At 42.1% G+C, this 26,777-nt stretch overlaps 2 protein-coding genes across 5 annotated transcripts in view; one reads left to right on the top strand and one right to left on the bottom strand.

Moving 5' to 3' along the window:
• LOC142966336 (uncharacterized) overlaps window positions 1-10,966 on the bottom strand; it is a 41,977-nt gene extending 31,011 nt beyond the window's left edge. The window contains exons 1-2 of the mRNA XM_076107036.1: window positions 10,845-10,966; window positions 6,969-7,118 (exon numbers count right to left, since the gene is read on the bottom strand). The gene's annotated coding sequence lies outside the window, so the exon portion shown is untranslated. The remainder of the gene's footprint in view (window positions 1-6,968; window positions 7,119-10,844) is intronic.
• rin3 (Ras and Rab interactor 3) lies at window positions 807-26,777 on the top strand. Of its 4 annotated transcripts, XM_076107041.1 has the most exons (15): window positions 809-1,347; window positions 8,847-9,495; window positions 10,878-10,989; window positions 11,110-11,182; window positions 11,325-11,416; window positions 11,950-13,021; window positions 14,521-14,701; window positions 14,835-15,006; window positions 15,788-15,909; window positions 16,042-16,228; window positions 23,582-23,713; window positions 23,815-23,981; window positions 24,285-24,399; window positions 25,854-26,170; window positions 26,340-26,777. In XM_076107041.1, exons 1-14 carry the CDS (start codon window positions 1,313-1,315, stop codon window positions 26,129-26,131), a joined length of 3,387 nt encoding a protein of 1,128 aa, XP_075963156.1. In that variant the 5' UTR covers window positions 809-1,312; the 3' UTR covers window positions 26,132-26,170; window positions 26,340-26,777. The 4 variants fall into 4 exon arrangements, with proteins under 4 accessions (XP_075963157.1, XP_075963158.1, XP_075963156.1 ...); XM_076107042.1 differs by having other exon boundaries at window positions 807-1,347; window positions 23,815-23,975; window positions 25,854-26,777; XM_076107040.1 differs by having other exon boundaries at window positions 25,854-26,777.

The following is a 26,777-nucleotide window of genomic DNA, read 5'->3' as shown; positions in this document are numbered from 1 at the left end:
GCTTAGTGATGAAACGGTGCCTAGAAAAGCACTGACCATGTTTCATAGTGTGTAATAGGCCTTTGTTCTATAATAGTCCACCACCATGGCTACTGTAACTATGGCGTGTAAGGAGCTCCCTCCAGTGGTTGCTCACCGCTCGTGACGTTCAGCCGAGCAGAGTTTGCAGAATCCAAGCATGTGTGACCACCTCTGTTTGCACAGGAAGCAGCTGCACAGTCACCACACTTGGCTGCATTGTGAATGCATGGCTGTGTACGTGTGTGTGTGTGTGTGTGTGTGTGTCTTTGACCACATCTGCATGTCCACGCAGAAAGTAAATGCAAATATACATTTTAAAAAAGGTAGCTGTTGACCTTTAGACCATGCTTTTGTTAACAGTGCTAGAATTTAACTGACGCAAGTCTCTGATTAGCATCAATATTTTTGTGACAATATTCAGGTTTTTGTTTTGAGTATTTTAATGCCTGCAAAGTATCAAGTCACTCCTCCGGATTATGATTCTTCTCGATAAGCCTCAACAAGTGCATAGACACTTTACACTGAAAGCTTCACACCAACATATCAGTCCAACCCCAAGTGTGATCTATGTGGTAAAAAAAAAATAAAAAATAGATTGCAAATGAGAGAAGGTTGGAAGGAAAGACAAGACAACTAAAGTTGTGAGTTTTAATTGTGTAAAAAAAAAAAAGGGGGGGAGGTGAGAGGAGGCAGGAAGAGAGGAGAAAAAAGGGGGGGGTGGGGGACATTCCACAGTTTGAACAGGGGAGCATCTGGAAGTCTTTAAAGGAGAGGGGAGGGCAGAAGGAAGGAGAGGAGGAGGCTAACAGACAATCTGCTGAATATTTGGGCCACATCTACAGATTTGAATACGCTGACATGAGCAGATGATGACATCTATTGGACGATGTCTTAACTTCAGCGCTTAACAAAAAAAAGAAGAAGAAAAAAGGAGTAACGACACTAGGCGGGACTGTCAACAGTGGGACCAGAAAGCATGATTGCATGAGACAGAAGTTGCATGAGAGTCTGTCTTGGACAGAAAAGAAAAAGAAAGACAGAGACAGAGAGCAGGGGAAGTCTGACAAAAGTGCTCGGCCTCTTCCTGCCTGACGATCAGCTCAGGAAGTTGAGGCAGAAACGGAGGGGAGGGCTGACGGAGAAGCATATTTTCCCTTTGCCTTTTTTTTCCTTATTCAGCCCTGCTCCGATTCAACAGCAGGAAGGAAAAAGGCAGGGGAAGGCGAGGTTCTTGATGGAGCAGAGAGAGAGAGAGTGACAGAGAGCAGCCGAACACTTAATCTGTGGAAATATGATGGAAGCCAGCGTTGTTTGCAAGGACACAAGGTGAGTGTGTGAGGGGTCTGTGACAGTGTAGCTGGGTGAAAATACAGAGGAGGAACTGTACTTGGTCGAGACAGTGAGAATGGGGGGTTGTTGAAACTGCCACGGAGGGGAGAGGGGGGGGGGGGGGGGGGCCGGGGGTTGAAAAGTTAGACAGCCAGAGCAGGAAAAACAGATGTGATGACTCAACGGCTGATATTTAGGTCAATACCTTCTCGTCAAATCACATTTCTACTCCATGAATTGCTTGTATGGGGGAATAAGAGCGGTTGAAAGTTGTCACTGACCACTGAAAGGGCAGATCAGACCGTTATAAGGCCTGTGGGGATTTGTAAGCATGTTTGATTTCTAATGTTCGCAGCCGTGAGTTTGAATGTCACTCTTTGTCATGTTAGGTCAAGCAAACGTCAGGTGTGGATGAGGTTTTCAGATCCCTTACTTTGTCACTAGTAATGGCGCTAAAGTATTATTTGCAAAATGTACTTAAAAGTAATGCAGAATGATTTCCTTTTGAATATTACACTTCATTTCTGAATTATTGTTATTAATGATCCATAAGTAGCTTGTTGTTGCTGGAAAGGGAGATTTCATATTCTGTTGGGTAGATTAATCTAAAAAGATGTCGTTTTGTAATAACTTGTCTGTGTAGTTTGTAGTGGAACTGAAGTATAAAGTAGCATGGAATGGTAAAGTACCACTCCTATATCTATATTTGCATTTGAGGTAATGTACTTAGATACTTTGCACCAGTCAGTAAAGTGCTGGTGTGTTATCTAAAGGACTGCAAATAAAGCTCACATCCCACATTTAAAACAATTCCTCTTTGACCCTTTGGAACCATATGAATATGTGTCACACATGTGTGTCACTAACAGGGTTAGGGTGATCTGCAGACATGTGATTTGCTCAGTTTTGCTCAATATTCCTTTTTTAATTCACAGGAGAGTGATCGGACTCAAAACAGGATTCTATGTGGCTTAAAAAGATATTCAGTGGTTCAAGTAACAAATAGTTCAAAGGAGGCAGATCTTAAGTAGGACGCTAACTCAAATATCTGTTAGATTTTGAAGGGTTGGTTCACCCAAATGACAAAACAACATATCATCTCACTTACCTCTCATGGTTTCTATACATCCAGATGTTTTATTTGCTCAGGTATTGAGATGCAATGAGATTTCTGCCACCGCTCAAAAACTATGGAGGTAAATTTAATTTGTTTGTGATGTTCACCACATAGTTTAAAAAATAAAAAATATATTATTTGGGTGAACTGACCCTTTAATACCTCTAAAAGAGCTAAGGTCCATTAAAGGATGACCCCATCTGTGTTCTTTCCCAGGTTTTTCAAATGGAAACACCCACTCCGCCATAAGCTAATCAATCAGGTTATGACGAAACTAGCAATAGCTGAGTCAACGATAGCTATGCTAAATTTGGAAATAACTTAAAGAGTAAGTTCAGATTTATAGAAGTGGGTTTCTATGTATATACTCCCCTGTTCTGTGAGGTAAAATTAAAGTATAGTTTTTTTTAATGGAGTCTTGTGGCTCTGAATAGAGCGATATAACGGTTTCAGTTACCGCTTACCGGGAAAGGCTGTCTGACGGCGAGGTAAAGCAGAAGGGAACAGCAGAAAAACATATTTTAGCAACCTTAAGAGAAGGCCCCCCCTAAAAAATTCACCATCTGTTAAAGTTTACTCGATATTTAAAATATATTTCACTGCTTTATCTTGCCATCAGACACTTTTTTCAAACTGGGAACTGAAGGAGTTGCATCGCTCTCTTCAAAGTCACCGAATTCAATTGACAAAAGCAGTAATTTTACCTCGTAGAACTTTTGTTGGTCCACCAATGCATCAATTACGTTAGTGTGTTTGTGTTACTCAGTGGTGGGCCGTGCATTTTATACCTTTCGCAAACCTTTCGTGTTTCAGCTGCAGGACTGCTGTCCTGCAGCTGAAACACAGCTACGGTTATTATTTGTTTCGTGTAAAAATGAAGCCAACACCTGCAAATACACTAACTGCAGAGAATACGCAGAGAGTGCGTTTCCTCTCTTCTCTGACTGCAGCTGGGACTGCTGCGTGAGGCTTCTGTGAGAGTTACCACCTCTGAGTGCTTTGGAGGGGCGGAGGGGCTCACGGCAGCACCCGCTGCTCGTTCACGACAGTGCAGAACGTAAATGCTTTGACGTCAGAGTCAAAACACCAGAAAAGTCTCCAACAACACCAGAAAAATTCGCTAGATTTGTCACTAGTAGCTTTTGACAAAAAAAGTCGCCAGATTTAGCGAGAAAGTCGCCAAATTGCCAACACTGGCTAAATATGTCCCCAGAGCAACATTGGACGTAACAATGGTTCCTATCACATATTACATCAAACAAAAATCCATATTCATAAAAACAAGTTGTACAAATAATAATAAATAATAAAAAACAAGCATATTAAAGCTACTGCAGATGTAAAAACAAACGCATTTAACTTACCAGAACTGCTGTTCACTATTTAAAGACAAAGTGCATCCTCCTTTCTTTGTTAACAAAGAGTTTGATCTCACGGTTGTTCAGTACATCCGTGCGTTTTAGTTTCAGTAAGAAGTCCTTCTCGATTCATGGACGCCAGTGAAGACAGTCGAGCCTCCCCAGTTGTATTTCTTGAATAGGTTTTAATGCGTTTGAGGGCTGAAAATGTCCGCTCGGCAGAGGCAGCAGATATTGGGATTGTCACCGCCCAACATGTCACACTAGCCCACTGACCAATCACGTACTTGTAGGCCAGCTAGAAGGCTCTGACATGTCAAAGAATACGCCCAACATGTTGTTTTCTCATTAAAATCCTGCATGTTGTACTAACTGCAAACACAGCATCTCAACTGTCACTGTATTAAAATGAATATCAACATGCTGTAATAGTGAAAGCAGAGCTGGTTGCGTCTAAGTGGAACTGGTTTAGAGATCCTATCTCTGTGCTATACAAGGTAAAACCATCAGACCATGGGAGTGTTCTTCTCTGCCATCTGAAGGCAAAGTAGAGTTACTAGTAGAGTTGCTAGTTGTTACGTGAAGTCGGAAACGCTGGAGCATTTTAAACATCAACATGACATCATTGTGAAACTACCTTAATCGTAGCATCTTTCTCCTGCTCAGAGTTAAGACTATTCCCACACTGCTTCCTCTTGCAATGACAGTGTTGAACTTGACCCTCTTCTCCAGACAATTGTGTTGTTTTCCATCAGCCTAACATGTATACCATATACATATATACCAAAGGGATATGATACGAGACGATTGAACCCTATGCGATTTCACACGGTTCAACACAGTGCGATTCAACGCATTACTATGCCATTGAACATGATACAAATGAATGTGATGCAATACAATGCTGTGAGGAACAGGGCGTTTGATTTTATTTCTTTGGTTCTTCTTAAGCAAACAGAAAATCATAAAACAACTAAAAAAGTGAAATTTTTACTTATTTGTTTCTCTAGTACTGCAACTCATTACGCATCTCAGTTGTGCACGTATGCATTTATACACTTGGCCTTTCCACAAACAGGTCTGTCACAAGTCTCTGTGGTGCAAAAACAAAGGCACTAGAGGACGGCACTGGATTTTGTCTACCAAACTGAGTAAGCAGAAGCAAATAATTAAGCATCAAAAGGGTGGACAACCGAAACATTTCACAAACCAATCACGAGGTGGCCCACCAAAAACATTACACAGACCAACTGTGAGGTCCGTCACAACTGCTAAAAGCACATCAATAGGCCACACTGTTGCACTGGGTGATATGTTCCTTCAAACCATGAACACACACACAATGTAATACACACCTTCCTGCAGCCAAAAATACTCAGCAACACAACAAATGTAGATTCATCTGAAAATAGTCCCCAACAATAGCCTACTTCCTGTTTGACTGACGTTAATTTAACACCACATTGCCCAGCTGTTTTCAAATTAGATTATAGAATTGTCACCCAATTTACATGCATTGCATTATTAATTTTATAGAGTAGTAACAAGCTCTCAATTAACCATGTGTAATGTGTCGCCTGTAGTGACAAACCTGCAGAGAAATATCACCAACATTGTTGTGGTTTTAGCCACGACTTTCATTAGTGTTGTTACCAAATAAAAAAATTCTAAACTACAGTTTCAAAATCAGTTTACAGGAATATATTTAAGGATTATTAATTTAATAATGTTAGATGCTGAACTCCAGAGGGTGAGAGAGAGTACAAGTATGGACTGAAGAGAAGACTCTGTCGCACATACAGACATGGCAAAGATGTATCACGCCAGTGCTACTGTGGTGATCTCAATCATCACACATGTATGTCAATGTTGCATTTAATGCTTGTTCTGCTGCTCTCAAGGGGCCCAAATGAATCTGTTAATGCAGCATTACTAATGCCGAGTTATGCTGTGTTCACACCAAGCAAATTTTGCGTTGTGTTACTCGTCGAGGTTTGATCTCAGGTTAATTCGTGTTTGTTCACGTCACCCTCCGCGTAGACAACGTTTCATCAGTCACGGCTGAAATAACGACTATTTCTGCTTTGTACATGTTGTGCAACTCAAGACATTCCGGGAAACTAATCGCCGTCGTGTCTGGGTTCATAATGCTTGGTGAATTTCACTGAGCTGTATTCACTGTACCGAGCAAGCCACACATCGGCTGGTTTACCACAGCTGTATGAACACAAAATTAAAAAAATTGCTGTGATTTAATTGCAATGACCGGATAAAAAGGATGCTGAAATAACTACATAATGTTGCAGATTAGTAATAAATCTATATTCATCGATCGGTGCTAGGCTTTGCTAACAATGTAGCAGCTCCATCAACACTCAAAATAACATCATATAGGTGTAAATACGGCAGTTGTTATTGATTGTACCATATGGTATTTTACACGCACATTTATATACGGGTCATTGACGAATAAGGCTTCTAAAAAGGTAATTAAAAAAATTATCTTCAAAATGGATGCAATGCATATTTTTGTGTCTGGAAAAATGTATTGAAACACGTCTAAGTTGTGAACCAACTTTTCATAGTGTTTTAAATAGTTTTTAACAGTATTTTTTTACTTCACAGGCTAAAAAATGTCAGGTGGCGCAACCACATATTTATAAAAAAAATATATATTTTCCTAATATTTATTCAAACTGAAATTTTTGACAAGTATCCCTTAGAGTGTCTACTGTGTCTAACACATCGTATTTTGTGGTTGTGTTTTATATATATACAATAATTTATCATAATTGTGTTCTCTTGGCCAGGTATTTAGTATATTTAACTTTTGACTTTACATTTAAACAGAGAAACATAATAATACAAATATACAAATGAATACATTCAATAAAATAGTTCTTCACATCATATTAAGCAAAAAAAATTGACTTTAGCCTATTATTTATTGCTTTAAATTAATATTTTACCTGGTCACACCACCATGACATTTATCAGTTGTGCCACCTGACAATATTAGCAATCACAGCAAATATGCAGACAATTTGCATTTTTTATTCAAATACAACAACATGCTTTTAGTCAACAGACTCTTTTTAAGTAAAAGTAGTAAATATTTCACAGTAATCATGTTTAGCACATACCTGTAACTGGAATAGGCAAAATCACAGTCGCTTCCGCCTGGGGTGTTGCAGCTTCTACCTCATTGTAGCAGCGTTTTGCACACACTCCATACATGACTTGTTGTCTGCTCCCTGCGTCGTGCTGGTTTTGCTTTACTTGACAGTGGCATCCTTAATAGTTAAACAATATTCATTAATATCATGAAAAATAGTTTGAAAGTGTATAATAATATTAACTTAACACTGTTAAACTTTTGAAATTTTTTTTAAAATAATGTTAGAGCTTTAAATATAATATCATACAGTAACATTCTTTGCAGTTGCACCACCTGCCTTACTGGTTGCACCACCTGACATTTGCAACTGATTGCAAATTAAACAGGCATCTACTCGGACACTAGCATTAGCTTTTGTTCTTGCTAACAACTTCATACATATACATTTTAAATAGAATAAAGACATTTATGATAAAATAACATTTTTCTAGTTTTACATTGGTTGTACCGCCCTGACATGGAAAGTGAACCACTCTACCTATAAGTTGAAAGTAGCTGTTTTTATCAATATTCAAAAGAGATATAAAAACGTTCTCACTCTGCTAAAAGGTCAGTTGAGGTCCTCTTGATGATGCAATAACCTGTTTACTGTTTTCCACTTTAATTTCATAATAAAAGTCCCATCTTTACAGTTGTGCCACCCTGATATTTGAGAACATTCAAATTGCTGGACAAAAGTTTTTAAATTATCGCAACAGCTTAAAACTATTGGTATTTGTAAAAATTTGGTTTATTTGAATCGTTTCAACAATAAAAGCATGCCATAGTATTTTATTTTTAATTTATTATCATTTAAATACCTTTTTTAATAGTTTTCTTAGACTGTTCATCTGCTAGGACAGGTGCACCGCCTGACATTTTCAGGGTTTAAGATGCCAAAACATAAAATAATATATATTATTTGATTGTACTGAAAATGTATCAAAACTGGATAGGTTTTATAGAATGAAATGATATATGTCACGAATTATTTTAAAAGGAAATAGTGGACTCGGACACAAAAATATGCATGTCATTGACCCATACATAGTTTCGTCCAGTCTCTGGACTATGTATTATAGAGCTCTGGGTGAAAACCTATGGCTACAATATTTTTTTCCTCCATTTCTGATTCAACAACGTCAGGACGTCAGTGATGACAGGAGGAGAATCTCAACGCTCATAGGCTTTTGAGACACAGCGTCATGCAAATTTCTTACTTGAGTTGAAAAATGTCAACTTGTGAATGAGGCTAACGTCTTGTTATACGCGCCATTTAATTCGCCTCATTCGCGCTGTTCGGCTTGATTTCACATATAGTCGCGTTCATTCGCGTCTTTGCACTGACTTTGGATGTAATTGGATGTAGGCTTTGCGTTTGATGTTAAGTAGTAACCAATGGGGCTGAATGCTAGAGACACGGTCAGGACATTGGGAAGTATTGAGAGATGGGCCAACATGTTGGAATAGATGGCAATAAGAAAAATATAGAATAACACCAGCTCTATCCTTAAAACTTATGTCAAATTGAGACCACACTGCAACAGCAGACCATCTTTCTGTTTTGTGCCATAAAGCAAAACAATGCAGCAGATTCCTTAAAGCAAATGGATGGCCCCTGGCCCTCTCAACAACGGTTTCAGTCATTCACAGTTATAAAACACATCATGTGTCACACAACTGCATGCAGCACACGGGGTAAGCTTCAGCTTTTACTGAAGTGTTTCTGCAATCCGAGTCAATGATCCAAGTCCTGGTGACCGGATGCTCGTTTCTGGAGGCAAACTGAAGCAGAGACGAGATATAAACAAATCCTCCACATGTTGTTTCCTTCTCTAACCTTTCGCCTTTTTTCCATTTACAGCCACGCAAGCCCTCTGAAAGGATCACTTGACACTCCATCCATCCCCTCTCCTGCCTCCGTCCCTCCATCTTCTCCCCTCTCTCCAACCTCCCTGCCCTCCTCCAACCCTCCGGTCCGGCCATGTCGACCCAAACCGCCCCCTCCCACAATGAAGTCCTCCCAGCTCCCCTCGTGCGCTCCTCTACCTGCATCCACTCCTCCAACCCTCCCTCCCCCTCTACCCCCCATCTCCAAACCCCCTCCTACTCTCCCTCCCATCTCCAAACCTCCTCCCCCCCTCTCCTCCAATCCTCCCCCTTCCTCTGTTCCTCCCCCTCTCTCCTACAACCCTCCTCCCCCGTCTCTTCCTCCCCCTCTCTCCCCTACTCCAGTCTCTCCTGATGCCCTGCTTTCTCTGCAGCCAACTGTCTCCTCTGATCTTACTCCCTTCTTAACTTCTCTTCCCGCCCCATTGTTGCCAGCAATCCCATCCTCCTCCTCCCCCTCATCTCCTCCTCCTCCTCCTCCTACCCCTGTTATCCCACCATCACCTCCAACTCCTCCATTGCTGAGTCCTATAGCTCGACTGGTTGCGAGTGTCTCTGTATGGCAGCCAAAAGGACTCAGCCAAGACCAAACCACAAGTATAATGGAGAAAGAGATGGCTGGGGTGAGACACACACACATTTACACACTGTTCAACTCTTCGAATTAGAGTTTATATTAAAACCTCTCTGGAAAAAAACATTGCGTTTTGGACAGAACGTTCAGAGACAATACTCAAACCCTGTAGTTTGGTAGTCTAAGAAATAGACTTGAAGTGTTTAAATATTCTTCGGATTTCTGTAAAATGCGTATATATATATATATATATATATATATATATATATATATATATATATATATATATATATATATATATATATATATATATATATAAACTTCTCCTTCTGTGTATTATCATATGCCGCTGTTTGCACTGTAGCACCATTAGCTGTTAACCGCCGGCTGAGCCCTCAACATGTTCAGAGCCGTGTGGAGGCAATAGAAATGCTCTAAATTCCATATTTAGCACCTTTAAAAATACAAGCAACACTACTATAGTTTAGTTATTGACCTGTCGTATTTCATTTGTTTAATCCATACACAAACAGAACATTAAAAACCCCAAATTGTGGTTTTTAGTTATGCTGGGCGTATTAAAAGACGGTCTCAAAATAGTGACAGCATGTCACTCCCTCTAAAACCACAAATTGCCTTTTTCTGTTTGTGTACGGATTAAAGAAACAAGATCCAGCATGTGAGAACAACAGCGGGCTTTAGAGATGTCGGTAAATGTACTTTTAAAGTCAGGACAAAGCCAGGCTAGCTGTTTCCCTTTGTGTCCCATCTTTATGCTAAGCTAAGCTAATTGACTCCTGGCTGTAGTTTAGCTTCATACTTAATGAGCTTTATGTCAATCCTCTCATCTCACTCTAGGAAATAAAGTAAATAGGTGTACATCCTAAGATGTCAAACTATTCTTTCAAGCTCAAGTAAAATATGAATTAATTATTCATATTAAAAATTGAAAATGTTCATTTCCATGTTTAGATACTGAATTATATGCTTGACTGTAGACAAAGTTAACATTTTTGTATAACCTGCTGTTGACTGACTAAAGAATCTCAAGCTTACACCACTAATTCATTAGAAGTTTGACAGCTGAACATTATCTCAGGTTCCTCGAAAGGCATAGTCCTTTCCAGGACTCTTCTTATGAATCTACGGTTACATGTCATTTTCTTTCTGCATAGGAAACTATGGGACAAAAAATATCAGCTTTTAAAACCCATATTTGTGGAACTTTAACACAGGCTGGAGTAGTTGCTGCGTTGTTTTTGCTGTTGTCAGCTTTTGCAATATGAAAATGTGATACAGTATATCTGACATTTTTGTCACAAAGCAGTGCATTTATGTTTGTGGCATTTATGTACATATTTGATTCAGTACTTTTCTGTACATGTTCTCCATTCTGACCTCAGAGTTCTAACCACATGTCGTCGTTCGCAGGCGTTCCTGGTTCACAGCACAGAGGACAAGAGCACGACGCTGTCAGTACGCCTGCCTGATGAACAGGGGGCGCCGCCCGTATACAACCTGATGGTCAAACAACACAAGAAATGTGCGTGTTACACACTAATGCAAAGAGCTACTGTGGAAATACAAAATGCAAGATATGCGTGGCAGAGCACAGACAGCAGAGTGGTTGGTGATTCACTCTTGTGTTTGTTTTCTGTCACAGTGCTCCACTTAGATGGTTCCTCTCTGGTGTTTGATGACATCTTCAAATTAATCTCGTTCTACTGTGCCAGCAGGTAACACATATACTTGTACATACACATACACACACACACACACACACACACACACACACACACTGTGTTATGTCATATTATTAAACCTCCCTTCCTACACTTAATGCTGCTTTTTTTTTTTTTACTATCAAATCCACCCAAGGGACATTCTGGCCATCCCACTGAGGTTACCCAGCGCTATTACCACGGCAACTAAGAGAGAGGAGCTGGAGGTCATCTCTGCTATGGGTGCAGGTAGATAAATCTACATAATTAGCACATTGAAGTTGGGTCACTGCTGCTGCAAAGAGCTGGATACAGTAATGGAAGATAGAGGATAAAAGGAATCGCATCAATACAGCTACTCAGCAGAATGTTTAAATGAAAATATATGTGAAGGACAACATGAATGAATATATACAGACACAGAATGTATGCATTATATCATTTACCGATCTTCATGGGCATAAAAGGGTGCTTAGGTAGGTGCATTGTAAAGGAATTAATATGCATGTATTCAATTTTAACTGTCAAGATACTTTGGAATTTTGTTTGCGTTCTAGCCGAGAGTTAGAGTAATATCTTACCAAGATCTGTATCTTTCTGTTCAGTATGAAACTTTTCAAAGGTCAATAATGAACCATGAAGCTCAGTCAAACTGTAAACAAATGTTTTCATATAATATTCAATGTGAGACGGACGAGAGAGAAACATTTATAAAAATAAGGAAACAAATATCAAAAACCTGATAAAAGCCACTTTTTTGACACTGACTGCATGTGTTGCAGATTTCTGGATGTCCGATCTGAACCAACCGGCGAAGGACCAGGACCTGGCTTTGGATCAGAACCACAACAGACTGTACTTGTATGTCAACCCAGTCACTGTGGAGGAAAGCGCCTACAAAGACCTAAACCACTCCACTATCTCCAAACTTGATATTGTCACCGCCCAATACCTTACCTCCTCCCTGCAGAATGGAGAAGTCTCACAGAAGACCAGCACAGAAGTCAAAGGTCAGGCCAAAACCACTCCCACCCAGGACATTAAATACAAGCGCCCCCCACCACGACCCCCCAGCCTGGGCTCAGGGTCTGGGATGGGCCTCCTCTTCTCCTCTCCCCCCTCGCTTCACACTTCACCTCCAGTAGCTGAGAGAAAAGAGGAAGGAAGGGGTGGAGCGGGCGAGAGAGAAGAGAGGAAGTCAATGTCAACATCACTCACTCCATCGAGGCCTCCTGTCCCCCTGCAGAGCCGAGCCGCTCCCCCGCTGCCTCCTGCTCCTCTCCGTCGCACCTCCTCCAGGAGAAGCACTGACCGAGAGGTGGGAGAGGGGACGGAGCGAGAGAAGGGACAAAATCCTGCAAAGAGAACTGAGAGAGAGGAAGGAGGAGAGGGAGGGGAGGAGAAAACGGGAAGTAAATCAGGTCAGCTGGATGAGGGGGTTGAACAACAGAACTGTAGCCAACCTCAAGAGAGTGAGGTAAAACAGGACAGAGGAAAGAGAGAGACTGAGGATGAGAAGGAGGAAAAAGAGGTGAAAATGGATACAGAGGAGCAAAAACAAAAATCCAGCTCCCACTGTGCGCCACTAGTGAAAAAACCGTCCCGTCCAATCCCTCCGCCGAGGAAGAAACAGTGTCCCCCGGACGCACCTGTGTGCCCCAACCAGGCAGGAGGAGGATCAGCCAGTCAGACTGCTGGGATGAGAGTGCCCCCTCCCTCACCGGCGAGGCGTCCAGATGTGTCTCTGTACTCGCCACAGGGGGGTACTGTGATGGTGACCGATCCAGACTCCTGCTCTACCAGCAGCACGGAGGAAGACGGAGAGCCGAACCAGGAACAGGAGCAAAACCAAAAGTAGGTCTGGGTAGGCTGGTGTAGAGAAGCAAAGTCCTGGGCTCTGTTCAAAATCACATACTAACCTACTATTCATACTGACAAACTTTTCATACCAACCTACTATTCATACTAATCTACTATTCATACTAAACTACTATTCATACAAACGTATTATTCATACTAGCCTACTATTCTTACTAATCTAGTATTCTTACTAATCTACTATTCATACTAAACTACTATTCATACAAACGTATTATTCATACCAACCTACTATTCTTACTAATCTAGTATTCTTACTAATCTACTATTCATTCAAACCTACTATTCATTCGAACTTACTATTTATACTAACCTAATATTCATACGAACTTATTATTCATACTAACCTATTATTCATATTAGCCTACTATTCATTCAAACCTACTATTCATACAAATCTAGTATTCATACTAATCTACTATTCATACTAGCCTACTATTCTTACTAATCTAGTATTCTTACTAATCTACTGTTCATTCAAACCTACTATGTATACTAAGCTACTATTCATACTAGACTACTATTCATAGTATGAATAGTAGTCTAGTATGAATAGTAGCTTAGTATGAATTTCACACTAAGCTACTATTCATACTAAGTATGACGTCAAATAATGTAAAGTCAGAGATTTAAGCATGTTGTCCTTAGTAGTGTCTAATGCAGCCTCAATCTACTGTTAAATGCATTAAACATTAACTATTTATCTGTTTACTACAGCCGTTGTTTAAGATCAGTGTATTCACATCTCACATCAGAAAGTGTAGTGAATTGAACCAGTGTGACAAAGTATGACGTCTTAGCCTTTTTTTAAACACATAGTTGAAACATGTTTGCCAAACCTGTTTACTCTTTAATAAAAGTACTAAACTATTGTAAACTGGCAAAAGGTCCAACAACGGAGAGTAGGTTTCCAATTAAAATATCTGTGTAGTAAATGGATGATACATCTTTTTCTCGTACTAAATATTATTAATTAAAATATCACAGTCTTAGTTAGGTTTTAGTCCAACCCCTGACCGAAGTGAAAGCCTAAGTGTGTTTGTGTGGTGAAAGTCAGCTAGAAATCTTAGGTCCAAACAGTATTTCATATGAAGAATATATCTCTCTGTCTCTCTCTTTCTCGTGAGGTTTTTTTTTGGGAAGCCCAATAAAGTAAAGTTAAATCACAAGATTCCACTGCTACATTCACAGCCCAGAAACCACAAATACATACTGTAGTTAAGTACATGGCATGCAAAGCATCAGATTGCACGCGGTTGCTTGTTGTGTATTAAAACAGACAGGGACCTTCATCAAACGTTCCGAGCTATGCGTACTAATTCAACTCTGTGTAACACTTCCCCGCACCGAAGGTCTTAGACGAGTCACGAGTCACGCTGGACAGAAATCACTGAATCAAACGCCGTGGTGGAGAGAGTTAGCCATACTCGTCACACATAGAAGGGAGGAAGCCTCACTTTACATGTCTTTTCCAGTCGCCCTGCAGAAAGCCGCAGCCCCAAGGCAACGGTGAGGAGAACCCCCACCACTGTTATGTTGGACCGAGCCTGCTACCGCCTGTCCACCGTCATCACCGGCCTCATCAGCCACGACCGCCGCCTCACACAGCGCCTCGTGGAGCTGGCCAGGGACCCTCTGAGCTACTTCGGTAACTTGGTGAGTGCACACGAGGGAGAAAAAGATCTGTTAAGGATTTTGGATTTCAACATTCAGCTGATTTGGATTTCTCTGGACAACAACAACAAATCTAAAATACAAATGGAATGAAGCTTTCATGTTTTGCATTCAGGTAAAAGAGCACCGCGCGTTCACCTTGGAGACCATGTTGAAGCACTCCTCCTCCACGGAGCTGTTACAGGAGATCAGACAAATGATGACTCAGCTGAAGAGTTACCTGCTGCAGAGCACGGAGCTGCGAGCCATGTTGGAGCCACAGCATCAGTATGCACAAGATAAACTGGGTAACTTTAAAACCTCTTTCAATTGATTTCTTAAAGTGTTGTGTCTGTGGGACCAGCTGTATGGGGAATATTGGAAAAATGTTGTGTCCTTTGTATATCTTACTTCTTTACATTGTCATGCTTAGCCTGTGAAAAACAGTTGTCATGTCTTCTGTCGCTGCAAAATATAAGGGGTCATCTCAGTTTGGGTTTGTAAACTATGACATTTATAACAGAGCCTGTGTGACAGACGGCATTATCGACAGGGACAATCTAACGAAAAGATACTATTGAGTTGCATTGTGGGAAATGTAGGATCCTGCATTTATGGAGCTTGACCTGAAATTCCAGATATCTTGGCCCCTGCTGCTTCGAATTTCGACCATTCATTTTTTTTTATCTGTTTCTTGTGAGTCCCACTGGTTCATGGCAGTGCAATGCTACAATCGCTGGAGTGTCACTTTAAAGAGCCTGAAGCTTTTTTAAGTACATAATGTCTTTAGCCCGTGATGAGGTGGATGAAAATAGAATTTATTAATTTAAAGCTGTTCAACATTGTCATAACTTCTAATTATCAATGTATCCGTTTATTCTAACACCTGTACAGTCTAATATAATCCAATAGAGCAAACCTGTAGTAGTTGGAGGTTTTGTGAAGCCATTACTTAGTGCTTAGTTTTTGTCGACACTGTGTCGCCGAAGGTGTTGATTCAACTACATGGTGATTTTCAAGAAGGCGAAATTAGCAAAATAGAAAATTAGAAACAGTTTGAAGTAATCGTCTATGTGTGTGTCCGTGCAGAGAGCATAGCAGAAGCTGCTCTGTGTAAGAGCGTACTGAAGCCACTGAGGGAGCCAATTTACCAGAGTCTGGAGAAGCTGCACACCAACGACGGCAGCCTGAAACAGCTGGCCCAGAACCAGGTAGGGCTGGACGGGATCACTCCCGCTGGAGACGACACACAGCCGCAGTACATGTGCAGTACATTTATATCCATACCAGTAGTAAGAGTTGTGATGCTGACGGTGTGTGTGTGTTGTTGTTGTGTGTGTCAGTCTGGCGTCCTAGGCAGCACCACCACGGCGTTGGGGATAACCACTGCCGTCCCCGAGGCCTCTGCTATGGAGAAGATCAGCATCAAACTGAACAACCTCCATCTGGAGTATTCTCCCCAGAAAAAGATTGAGCTCATGCTGAAGGCCTGCAAGCTCATCTACGACTCCATGTCTGTCAGCAGTCCAGGTCAGACAGTCTTTAACCATTCGACCCTGAATGATATTCTAATATCACTATTGTTTTGTTACCAAAAAAAAAGGTAAAACAGGAAGTAAACTTGCCAGCGTAGTCACCTTGATGTCACCCATTGGTTTGTGGACGATGGTATTGAAGCCTTGAGTTCTGCTTATTGGCCGTAGCCATCTTGGTTTTGACAGAGGGTGGAGCTAAGTAAAATTAAACACTGAATAAGACATTTCTAGGCAACCAAAATGTTACATTAACTTTCATGAACTGAAAACTCATTGTCAAAGGGTTTAATTTGTAAGATAAAAAAAAAGACAACTCACAGAGCAGACAACAACTTGGTAGAGACCTGTGTTATGGCCTGGCTCTAAAACCATAGCAAATGTCATGAAAACTCAGGCAAGGAGCTAACCAAACAACTACTTTTAATAAACAAAAGGCCAGGACATTTCAAATGTGCAACAAAAATGAGCATTCTCGTAATGAATGCCAGAAGGTTCAACTACTGCAACACTGCTGCCAGACACTCCTTGCAGCACACCAGGTGTGTCAGAGGGGAAGAAGCCAGCCCTTCCTCCGGATGGGGCGGGTCTTATAAGGCGAAGGCGGTGGCCAGCTGCCTCCAATCTTCTTGATGTCACTCTCCAACGATCCAGGACCCAGGGACACTGAAAGACACACAATCCCCGGCAGAGGCCCTGGGCCGTCACACCTGTCAATCCCAAGGTAGCCCCGCCCTAAAGCATATCCTGCTTTATGGTCTCTTTGACTCTAAATGGACCATCATTTACTAAATGAACATCATGCTGTATTGAAGAAGACTTGAAACTAGAGATTGAGACCATAAACTCATGTTTACAATGTTTACTGAAGTAATAAATCAAGAGAGAAGTAGAGTCATTTTCTCATAGACTTCTATACAACCAGAGGAGTAGCCCCCTGATGGACATTAGAGAGAATGCAAGTTCAAGGCAATTCCACATTGGCTTCATGCTGCATTCCATTTGAACTGCGTAGTCGGAATTTCCGAGTTCCCAGTCGGAAATTTCAACTGGAATACCCCCTGAAGTGGGAGATCCTGCTCAGTAAGTCAAACAAAGCTCAACAAACCTGACCTCAAAATCAAAGACTGCTGCTCCACGCATCAATAGTAAAGAGGCTGTAATTAATACTATTTATTAGCACTTCTGTCTCATTTGTGTCTCATTAAATCAGTCGTTCACAGTCTGTGTGTAGTAGTACTGCTACTACTACTACTGCTACTGCTGCTGTCCAACTTTCATCTGTGGACATGTTGCTATAGTGTTTGTATGCCCAAAATACCAGCATTGTTATCAACTGGATGTAAAAGGCCGCAGGGAAAGCTAATGACTGGGCCTGAGACTCTGATTGGTGACTATGCCGTAAAAGATGTCAGATCATTGTGCAGCAAAAACACCAAAATACTCTGCTTTCCGAAAGATATGGTCTCTAACATGAGAGACAAAATCCTGGACATCGTGGCTGACCATTCCACGGTGAAAAACATCATCGTGCATACAGGAAGCTGTGATATTGTGAAACAACAGTCTGAAGTTCTGAAGTGAGACTTTATTGATCTGTTAAACACAGTCAGCTCTGTCAAGGCTGAGGTGTTTACAGTGGAGGAGATGAAGGATTCAGCAGGCTGTTTGCACCGAACAAATGGCTGTCAACTGCATGGACTGACCATTCAGTACATTTTATCAACAAATTCTACTTTTTCTGGGAGCGCAGACATCTTTTTAAGTCACATGGAGTTTGCCTGAACAAGTCAGGGGTAAACCTGTTTACCTCTAACCTATTTTTCTTCCTGCGTCACCCGTCTGTTCCCAAGGAGTCTAAACAAGAGATAACCACACAGCATCGCCGAAGAGACCTTACGGGAAGGATGCCCCCGCCTAAGGAGAGCCAAGAGGAGGAGTCTCCAACCTCATCATCAGGGACCGCCTCCGATCACCCACTTTCTCCCCCCCTCCAAGAGAAGGAGTCTTTACCTCCCTCACCAGCACCTACTTCCACCCCCCAGACTCCATCCAGGTCCCCCTCCTCTCTATTCACACTCCCCCACAACCATCCTCTGACTCCCCTACCTGATAAAGGCAATAATTGATATCTTCTGGGTCCAGGCTACAAGGCTAATGACACCAATGATTCTCTCCAGGAAAAGTCGGGGCCCTGTATGCAGCGAGCCTTCTCAATTCCTGTCCTGATAGTTTATAGAAAAAGAAAGGTGAGGCTGCGAAGAAACAATAGTAAATATGCAAACTTATCAAACTTAACATTCTTTCCTCGTCAGCCTGTCCAAATAAATTGGGCAAATAAAGCTTTAAACACATCAAACTTAGCTTTATTAAATGTCAGGTCTCTGTCAGGAAAAACATTTTTAATCAATGATTTTATTGTTAGGCACAAACTGGACTTTTTGTTTCTAACTGAAACTTGGTTAGACCAAGATAACAGTGCAGCTGTTCTTATTGAATCAACACCTCACAACTTCAGTTTCATGAGTGAAACAAGAGCGCATAAGAAAGGAGGTGGAGTTGCTATTTTATTTAATGATTCTCTTCAATGCAAGCAGATGTCCTTTGGTCATTTTACTTCTTTTGAATATGTGGCTCTGAATTCCACTCAAGCTTTATTCCTAAACATTAAGATTTTAATATCCATGTTGATAATCCCCAGGACAGAGGGTCTATAGAACTATGTGGTGTCCTTGATAAATGACCTGACTCAGCATGTGACAGGACCCACCCACAACAGGGGACACACTCTGGACCTAATCATCACCAAAGGTGTAAACATTTCCAAGGTTGCTGTGACTGATGTTGCACTCTCTGATCATTTCTGTGTTTTCTTTGAGAGTGCAATCTCCGAGGTTGTGACAAAGCGTTACATCTCTGAAAACACCAATGAACTATTTATTCAGAAGTTCTCCTCCACACCAGCCCTCTCTGCATCTCAGTCAATGAGCTTGTAGATAGCTTCAATTTTAAAGTTAAAAATGTTATTGATACCATTGCACCCACTAAAGTGAAGGTTGTCTCTGGTAAGCAAAGATCTCCTTGGAGAAATGCCACGCTGGTCAGAATAGAGAAAAGAGTGCCGGAAAGCTGAGCGCAGGTGGCGAAAAACAAATCTCCTGGTTCACTGTGACAAGGCAGTCCTTCTTCTCTGACATCATAACCAAAAACAATAACAATACACGCGCCTTATTTGCTACCGTCGACAGGCTAACAAACCCTCCAGTGTCAGTAGCTGCTGAGCTCCAATCCACCTGGGCATGCAATCAATTTGCCTCATTTTTTACTGACAAAATTCAGAAAATTTGACAAGCAGTCAGTGCCTCCACACCAACCACAGGATGTGTGTTGTCCCCATCTCTAAATAGCATCCATTCAAATATCATGACACAATTTCATTAAATCGACTTTAGAAGACATTATACAACATCTGAAGTCATCCTCCTGCTGCTTGGATATTCTACCAACACACTTTTTCAAAACTGCATGACCACTGATCTTTTACAAATTGTAGACACATCCCTTCTCTCAGGTGTCTTCCCACAAGCCCTAAATACTGCAGTTATTAAACCACTTCTAAAGATGGCTAATTTAGACTCTGCAACAATGAAAAATTATAGGCCAATACCTCCCATTTTTAAGTAAAATAATTGAAAAAATGTTTTTTCAACAGCTGAACAACTTCTTGGCCGTAAATAACTGTTTTGATGTCTTCCAGTCAGGCTTTCGACAGCACCACAGTACTGAAACTGCTCTTGTTAAGGTTTTCAACCATAACAAGACATAACATCCACTTAAACACAGACAATGGCAGAATTTCAGTCTTAGTATTACTGGATCTCAGTGCTGCATTCGACACGGTCGACCATGACATACTACTAGAAAGACTAAAACTCTGGGTGGGACTCTCTGGCACAGCACTTAACTGGTTTGAATCCTACTTGAAGGACCGAGAATACTTTGCGTCTGTAGCGAACCCCAAGGTTCAATACTGGGGCCTCTTCTGTTCAAAATCTACATGCTTCCACTAGCTCAGATTATGGAAAACAACAAAGTGTGTTATCATAATTATGCCGACGACACACAAATCTACATAGCTATATCACCAGGGGACTATAATCCCATACAAGGGCTGGGTAACTGCATTGAACAAATCAACAACTGGTTGTGCCAGAATTTTCTTCAATTAAACAAAGGACGAACGATTGAAAGTCAGCGCTTAGCTTCAATCACTGATGTTAAAAACCACAAACCAAGCCAGAAATCTAGGTGTAGTTATGGATTCAGACCTCAACCTGAACAGCCATATCAAGACAATTACAAAATCAGCCTACTATCACCTGAAGAATATATCAAGGATTAGAGGATTTATGTCTCAACAGGATTTGGAAAAACTTGTCCATGCATTTATCTTCAGTAGACTGGACTACTGTAACGGTGTGTTTACAGGTCTCTGTAAAAAGTCAATCAGAAAGCTGCAGCTGATTCAGAACGCTGCAGCTCGAGTCCTCACTAAGACCAAGAAAGTGGATCACATCACTCGAGTTCTGAGGTCTTTGCACTGGCTTCCTGTCCAACAAAGAATTGACTTTAAAATCCTGCTGTTGGCCTTTGTACAAACCTCTTGTACAAAGGCAGCCAGCTGTGACTCGCACAGTAAAAAGATGGTCTTAGGAAGCCGAGGAGGCTCTGAAAGACTGTTTTGACTCTACTGTGTGGGAAGTATTCAGTGACGTCCATGGGGAGGACATTGACAGTCTCACTAACTGCATAACTGACTACATCAACTTCTGTGTGGAGAACACCGTACCCACCAGGACTGTACGGTGTTTTTCCAACTGCAAACCGTGGATCACTCCTGAAATAAAGGCCCTCCTCAAGGAGAAGAAGATGGTCTTTAGATCAGGAAACAAGAAGGAGCTGAAGACTGTACAGAGGGAGCTGAGGAGGAAGATCTGGGAGGGGGAAAAAGTATACAGGACAAAGATGGAGGACCAGCTGCAGCAGAACAACATCAGCGGGGTCTGGAAGGGCCTCAAGGCGATGTCTGGCTACAAGGGGCCCAACCAACGGCCTACAGGGGACCAAAAGTGGGTGAATGACTTGAACTTATTCTTTAACAGATTTGATCACTCATCCACCCCTTCCCCCTGCTGCTGCAACCTCCTTTGACTGCACCCCCTGTAGATTGCTTCAACAGCTTCATGCCGGTTGGGTTAACATCCCACCTGATGAAGACGCTAGAGAGGCTGGTCCTTGTCCATCTCCGCCCCCTAATGAGCTCATCTTTGGACCCACTACAGTTCGCTTACCAATCTGGCATCGGGGTGGATGACGCTGTCATCTACCTGCTACACAGATGCCTTTCTCACCTGGAAAAGGCTGGAAGCACTGTGAGAGTCATGTTTTTTGATTTCTCCAGTGCCTTCAACACCATCCAGCCTCTGCTTCTGAGGGACAAGCTGGAGCAGACCGGGGTGGACCACCATCTCACTGCATGGATCTTGGACAATCTCACCAACCATCCACAGTATGTGCGGATACCGGAGTCTGACCTGGTATCCTGCAGCACGGGGGCCCCACGGTTGTTCTAGCTCCATTCCTCTTCACCATCTACACCTCAGACTTTAAATCCGACTCTGCCAACTGCCACCTGCAAAAGTTCTCTGACGACTCTGCAATCGTCGGCCTCATTTCTGCCGGCGATGACAGAGAATACAGAGAACTGAACCAGGACTTTATAGGATCGTGCCAGCAGAACCACCTCCAGATCAACTCTAGTAAAACCAAAGAGCTGGTGGTGGACTTCCGCCGGGGTAAACGCTCTCCTCCGGTACCAGGGAACGGACATTGAGATCGTGAGATCTTATAAGTACTTGAACAATAAACTGGACTGGACTGACCACATACACGCACTCTATAAAAAGGGTCAGAACAGACTATCTGCTGAGGAGACTGAGGTATTTTGGAGTGCAGGGAGCACTCCTGAGGACCTTCTTTGACTCTGTGGTGGCATCAGCCATCTTCTATGGAGTGGTCTGCTGGGGCAGCAGCATCTCGGCAACAGGAAGAGACTGAACAAACTTGTCAAATAGGCCAGCAGTGTGCTGGGGTGTCCACTGGATACGGTGGAGGTGGTGGGAGACAGGAAGATGATGGCTAAGCTATCATCCCTGATGAACAACACCTCTCACCCCATGCGGGACGCCCTGGCAGCTCTGTGCAGCTCCTTCAGCCACTGGCTGATTCACCCCCAGTGTGTGAAGGAGAGGTACCACAGGTCCTTCCTTCCTGCTGCTGTCAGGCTGCACAACCAGCTGTGCTCCCAGTAGACCACACAACACCAAAAAACACTAAAAATCTGTGCAATAGAAACACACAGACAGGTAAAAATACCCTGTCTGTATATATAATATTTTAGTTCTTTAGTTATACTTAGTTACTGTGGATTTTGTACTTTTTGACTTAGTTGATATTCTTACTGTTTATTACTTTACTTATTTGTATTACTTGTTTTTTTACTCTGTATCTTGTGTGCACTGTCCACTTTGCTGCTGTGATCATGTGAATTTCCCCACTGCGGGACTAATAAAGGATTATCTTATCTTATCTTAACAAAGAATTGACTTTAAAATCCTGCTGTTGGTTTATAAAGCACTGAATGGTTTAGGGCCAAAATACATCTCTGATCTGCTGCTACCTTATTAACCATCCCGACCCCTTAGGTCATCTGGGACCGGTCTACTTTCTGTTCCCAGAGTCAGAACTAAACATGGAGATGCAGCATTCAGTTTTTCTGCTCCACATATCTGGAAAAAAGTCCCAGAAAGCTGCAGGTCTGCTGAGACCCTCAGCTCCTTTAAATCAAGATTGAAGACTTTTCTGTTTGCTGCTGCCTGTAATTCAACCAGATTAGTTTTATTAGGCCTCCTCAGGTGGCTTCGTTTTTTGACCCATAGCTAGGATTAAGCATTAGAGTACTCCTCTGGCTGTGACACTACATTCTTGCTGACACTCCATATACACAAATTATACAGCTCTTTCATTTTAATTGGAGCTAATGATTCAAATTGTGAGAATACTAGACTTAATTAAGAAAAATGTATTCATTGTTCTAATGCCGTGGCTTTTTGGGCCAGTGGGCATCACGTAAATTGTAATTCCAACTCTGGTAACTATGCCAAAGTCATCCCGCATGCCAATGCCGTTCCACGGGGCTTGCCTTGTGGTGGCCTCAACTGGCTCAAGACAAAATCTTGAATGAAGGTAAACCCAATGTGGCGTTATCCTGTAATTGCCTGTATGTGTTTAGGGCGGGCCCACGGCGCTGATGACTTCCTGCCTGTAATGATGTATGTCCTGGCTAGATCCAATCTGTCCGCTCTGCAGCTGGACGTTGAATACATGATGGAGTTGATGGACCCATCGTTGGCACTAGGAGAAGGTGCCCAGTAAACACTTCAAACTGTTTCTCCCCGTTGACGTGATCTGTGTTCATCACATTATTGATTGTGTCCTTGCGTGTGTGTGTGCGCGTGTGTGCAGGTTCCTATTATCTGACCACCACCTACGGTGCTCTGGAGCACATCAAGACTTTTGACCAGCAGAGGTCAGCAACACGGCAGCTCAGCAGAGAGGTTCAGGACTCCATCCACCGCTGGGAGAGACGACGCACACTCAACCAGGAACGCATGGCCCAAGGATCTGTGCGGGTACACACACACTCACACTCACTCACTCACTCACTCACTCACTCACTCATGCCGCCAGTATTAGAATGTACTATGGCTCAAAGTATAATATGATTAGAATGCAGTATTCATTGACCGATATTTATAAATGAATAAACAGGAAAACGCACTGGTAGATGTGTGATGTATTGTGCTTGTATTCTGTCAGGGGAAAAAACTGAAAACAAATCACAGACGTCTCACACAGACTCCCCTAGAGAAACAAGCTGAGATGTTTCCATACAGATATCTCTCTGGAGCTTCCTGTGTATTTCTGTTGCACAGGACTTTCTGACGGTGTGTTGTCCAGAGATGGGAGGCAGTCCAAAAACTCTGGGTGTCCTCCCCACCACCACGATGCAGCAGCTAGCTGAGCAGTGTGCCGCACGCTTCGAACAAGGTAAATGTCTGGAAGAGGTTGTCGCATGTTGCTGAGAGAACTGGGTTTTTACACTTTCATTTGTATTCTATTCAGCAGAATTCAGTTCTTGGCCTTATATAAAAGAACATGATTTGTATTGTGTTATGCTCAAATCTAAAATGATGCAATTTGACAATGCACAAATTGGAGGACTTCCGAGAAACAAATAAAAAAAGAAAATAACTATCAACACTGATCTAGCAGAGGATGAGATATCCTGACTTCCTGACAAGCCCCAAAACTGCAGGATCCCACACTTCCCATAATACAACTCAGCACATCATCAGTGACAAAGCTCCTCCACAGTCACAGAAGACATGTAAATGTTATTGAACTGTTTTCACACGTTGCAGTTTTCTTTAATTGTTTAAGTAACAAAAGTCAGTGTCACATAAGTTAACTTATGACCTCACGTGTGGTTAATTTACGTACGTAACTTAAGTTAGGTCACAAACATACTTATTTTAACCCAAACCATGATCTTTCCCTAAACCCAAGTATTTTTGGTGCCTAAAGCTAACCAAAGTGCGACTGCTTCACAACGTTAACCACTCGTTTAAAACTGCAACCGTTCCCTCAGAGGACGTGCTGATCTCCTGTCACCAGTAGGGGGCGCTTATTTAGGAAACGCTTGTGTGGGTCGCATTAAAAACGATATATGTGGTCGTATGGGTTGCAGGACTCATTAAAAGAAAAACCTTCCATTGTTGTCAAGCAGAGGTTGCAATCTCTGCCAGGTATCAAAATGATTGTTCAATTGTCAAACTACTTTAATTGTTACATTACCACGAATACTCAGCTCTAAAGACAAGTGATATTTGAGTGGTGTTTAAGGTTGCCAGTGTCAACAATTTGTTCTTGACTACAACAGTGATATTATCACGTATCCCCTTACAGCGGTTCGTATGATATCTTACGAAAAAGTCACTCATTTTTCAAGTCCAGCAACACGTGTCTATTTCCGCTTGTTACATGGATAGTCTTTTCAAAATGAACTTCTGTAATCACAGGAAACAGTTCGGTGAGGTTCAGGAAAAAAACTACTTAGTTAGATTCAGGAAAAGATCATAGTTTGGGTTTAAATAACTACGGAAGTGGTGTTGCTTAAGTACCGCAGTTACGTGGCAAATAAATCAACGTTGACTTCTCGTTTCATACGGGGGAAACAACAACGGTCTCCTGGTTGAAAGACTGTTTTTTGTTTGACCCATCCACCACCCCTCCTGCCCACCCTGTGTGGGTTTCTGCAGTATTTATACTTCCTGGTTCATGATTACGTGGATTACATACAAATGTATTTTGTGGGATATCTACGAATTATAGCGTATATTTATTTTCGTAGATATAGCTACGACCGCGGTATGAGAACAGCCTGTATCTACATTATCATCATTCTCTGGGTAACGTCATGCCTCCTTGTTTCCTTCTCCCAGACTCCTACATGCTCAGTGTGTACATGGATGGTGTTCACCAGCCCCTGGCTCCCACAGAGCTGGCCCTCAGTGTGAAGAACGGTTCCCAACCCGGAGCCTACTGCTTTGTCTACCACCCTGTTGACCAACCCGTCGAGCAGCCCCAGCCTGGACGTAGCTGCCCCACTGACCTGCCTCCAGCTCCCCCTGCAGAAAGCTTTTTCCCAGCTGACTTTGCAGCTGTGGACACTGTAGAGCCAGAGGCGCAAGAGGAGGAGGAAAGTCTGATTAGCTTGTAGCCGCTCCAGCATCACAGGGGCAGCAGCTTTATTGCCATGGTAACTACATCACTGTGGCGACGGCATTACTGTGGACAGTGTTGTTATCTCAGGTCTCACTTGAAATGTTGATCTAAGTGTAACTGAAATGAACACGTGCAGGATGTCACAAAATATCGCATGCGATGAAGCATGTAGTATGACTCCTTTCTTTTGAAATTCATTTTAGATGCACCACCAAACAGAGCAGCGGCCGACTAAAATGACACAAAGACAAAAGAGATGACTGACATCTCAACATGGGGTCTGGAACCCCAGGGACTGCAGGAGGAAATGATTTTATAGAATGTTAAAAATGCATGTTATTCTAACATGCGCATATATGATCATGTTTCTACTGTTTCTACTCTATGATACTCGATGCTACTCTCTACTATGCTCAAGCCTGGCTACAGGGGTGGACTGCACGTTACTGATTATTGGTTCAGAAATTGGTTCTGTAACTTCTGTTGTGGGGGGTGGGGGATGTTACAGTAGCAGCTTTATGGACAAAAACTTTTAATGTCATTCCCAAATATCCAGCAAGCATCATCAAGTTTCATATCACATGTGTCTGTATACTAATACGGATTGAATTGTAAATAAACTGGCTTTTACAATTTTCCAA

This window comes from Anarhichas minor, unplaced genomic scaffold (genome assembly GCF_050575085.1).
Source record: "Anarhichas minor isolate MPS153535 unplaced genomic scaffold, ASM5057508v1 ptg000037l, whole genome shotgun sequence".
In the NCBI taxonomy this organism is placed as follows: domain Eukaryota; kingdom Metazoa; phylum Chordata; class Actinopteri; order Perciformes; family Anarhichadidae; genus Anarhichas; species Anarhichas minor.
Note: the sequence above shows the minus strand (reverse complement) of the source record. Positions and strands in the feature narration are given on the sequence as shown.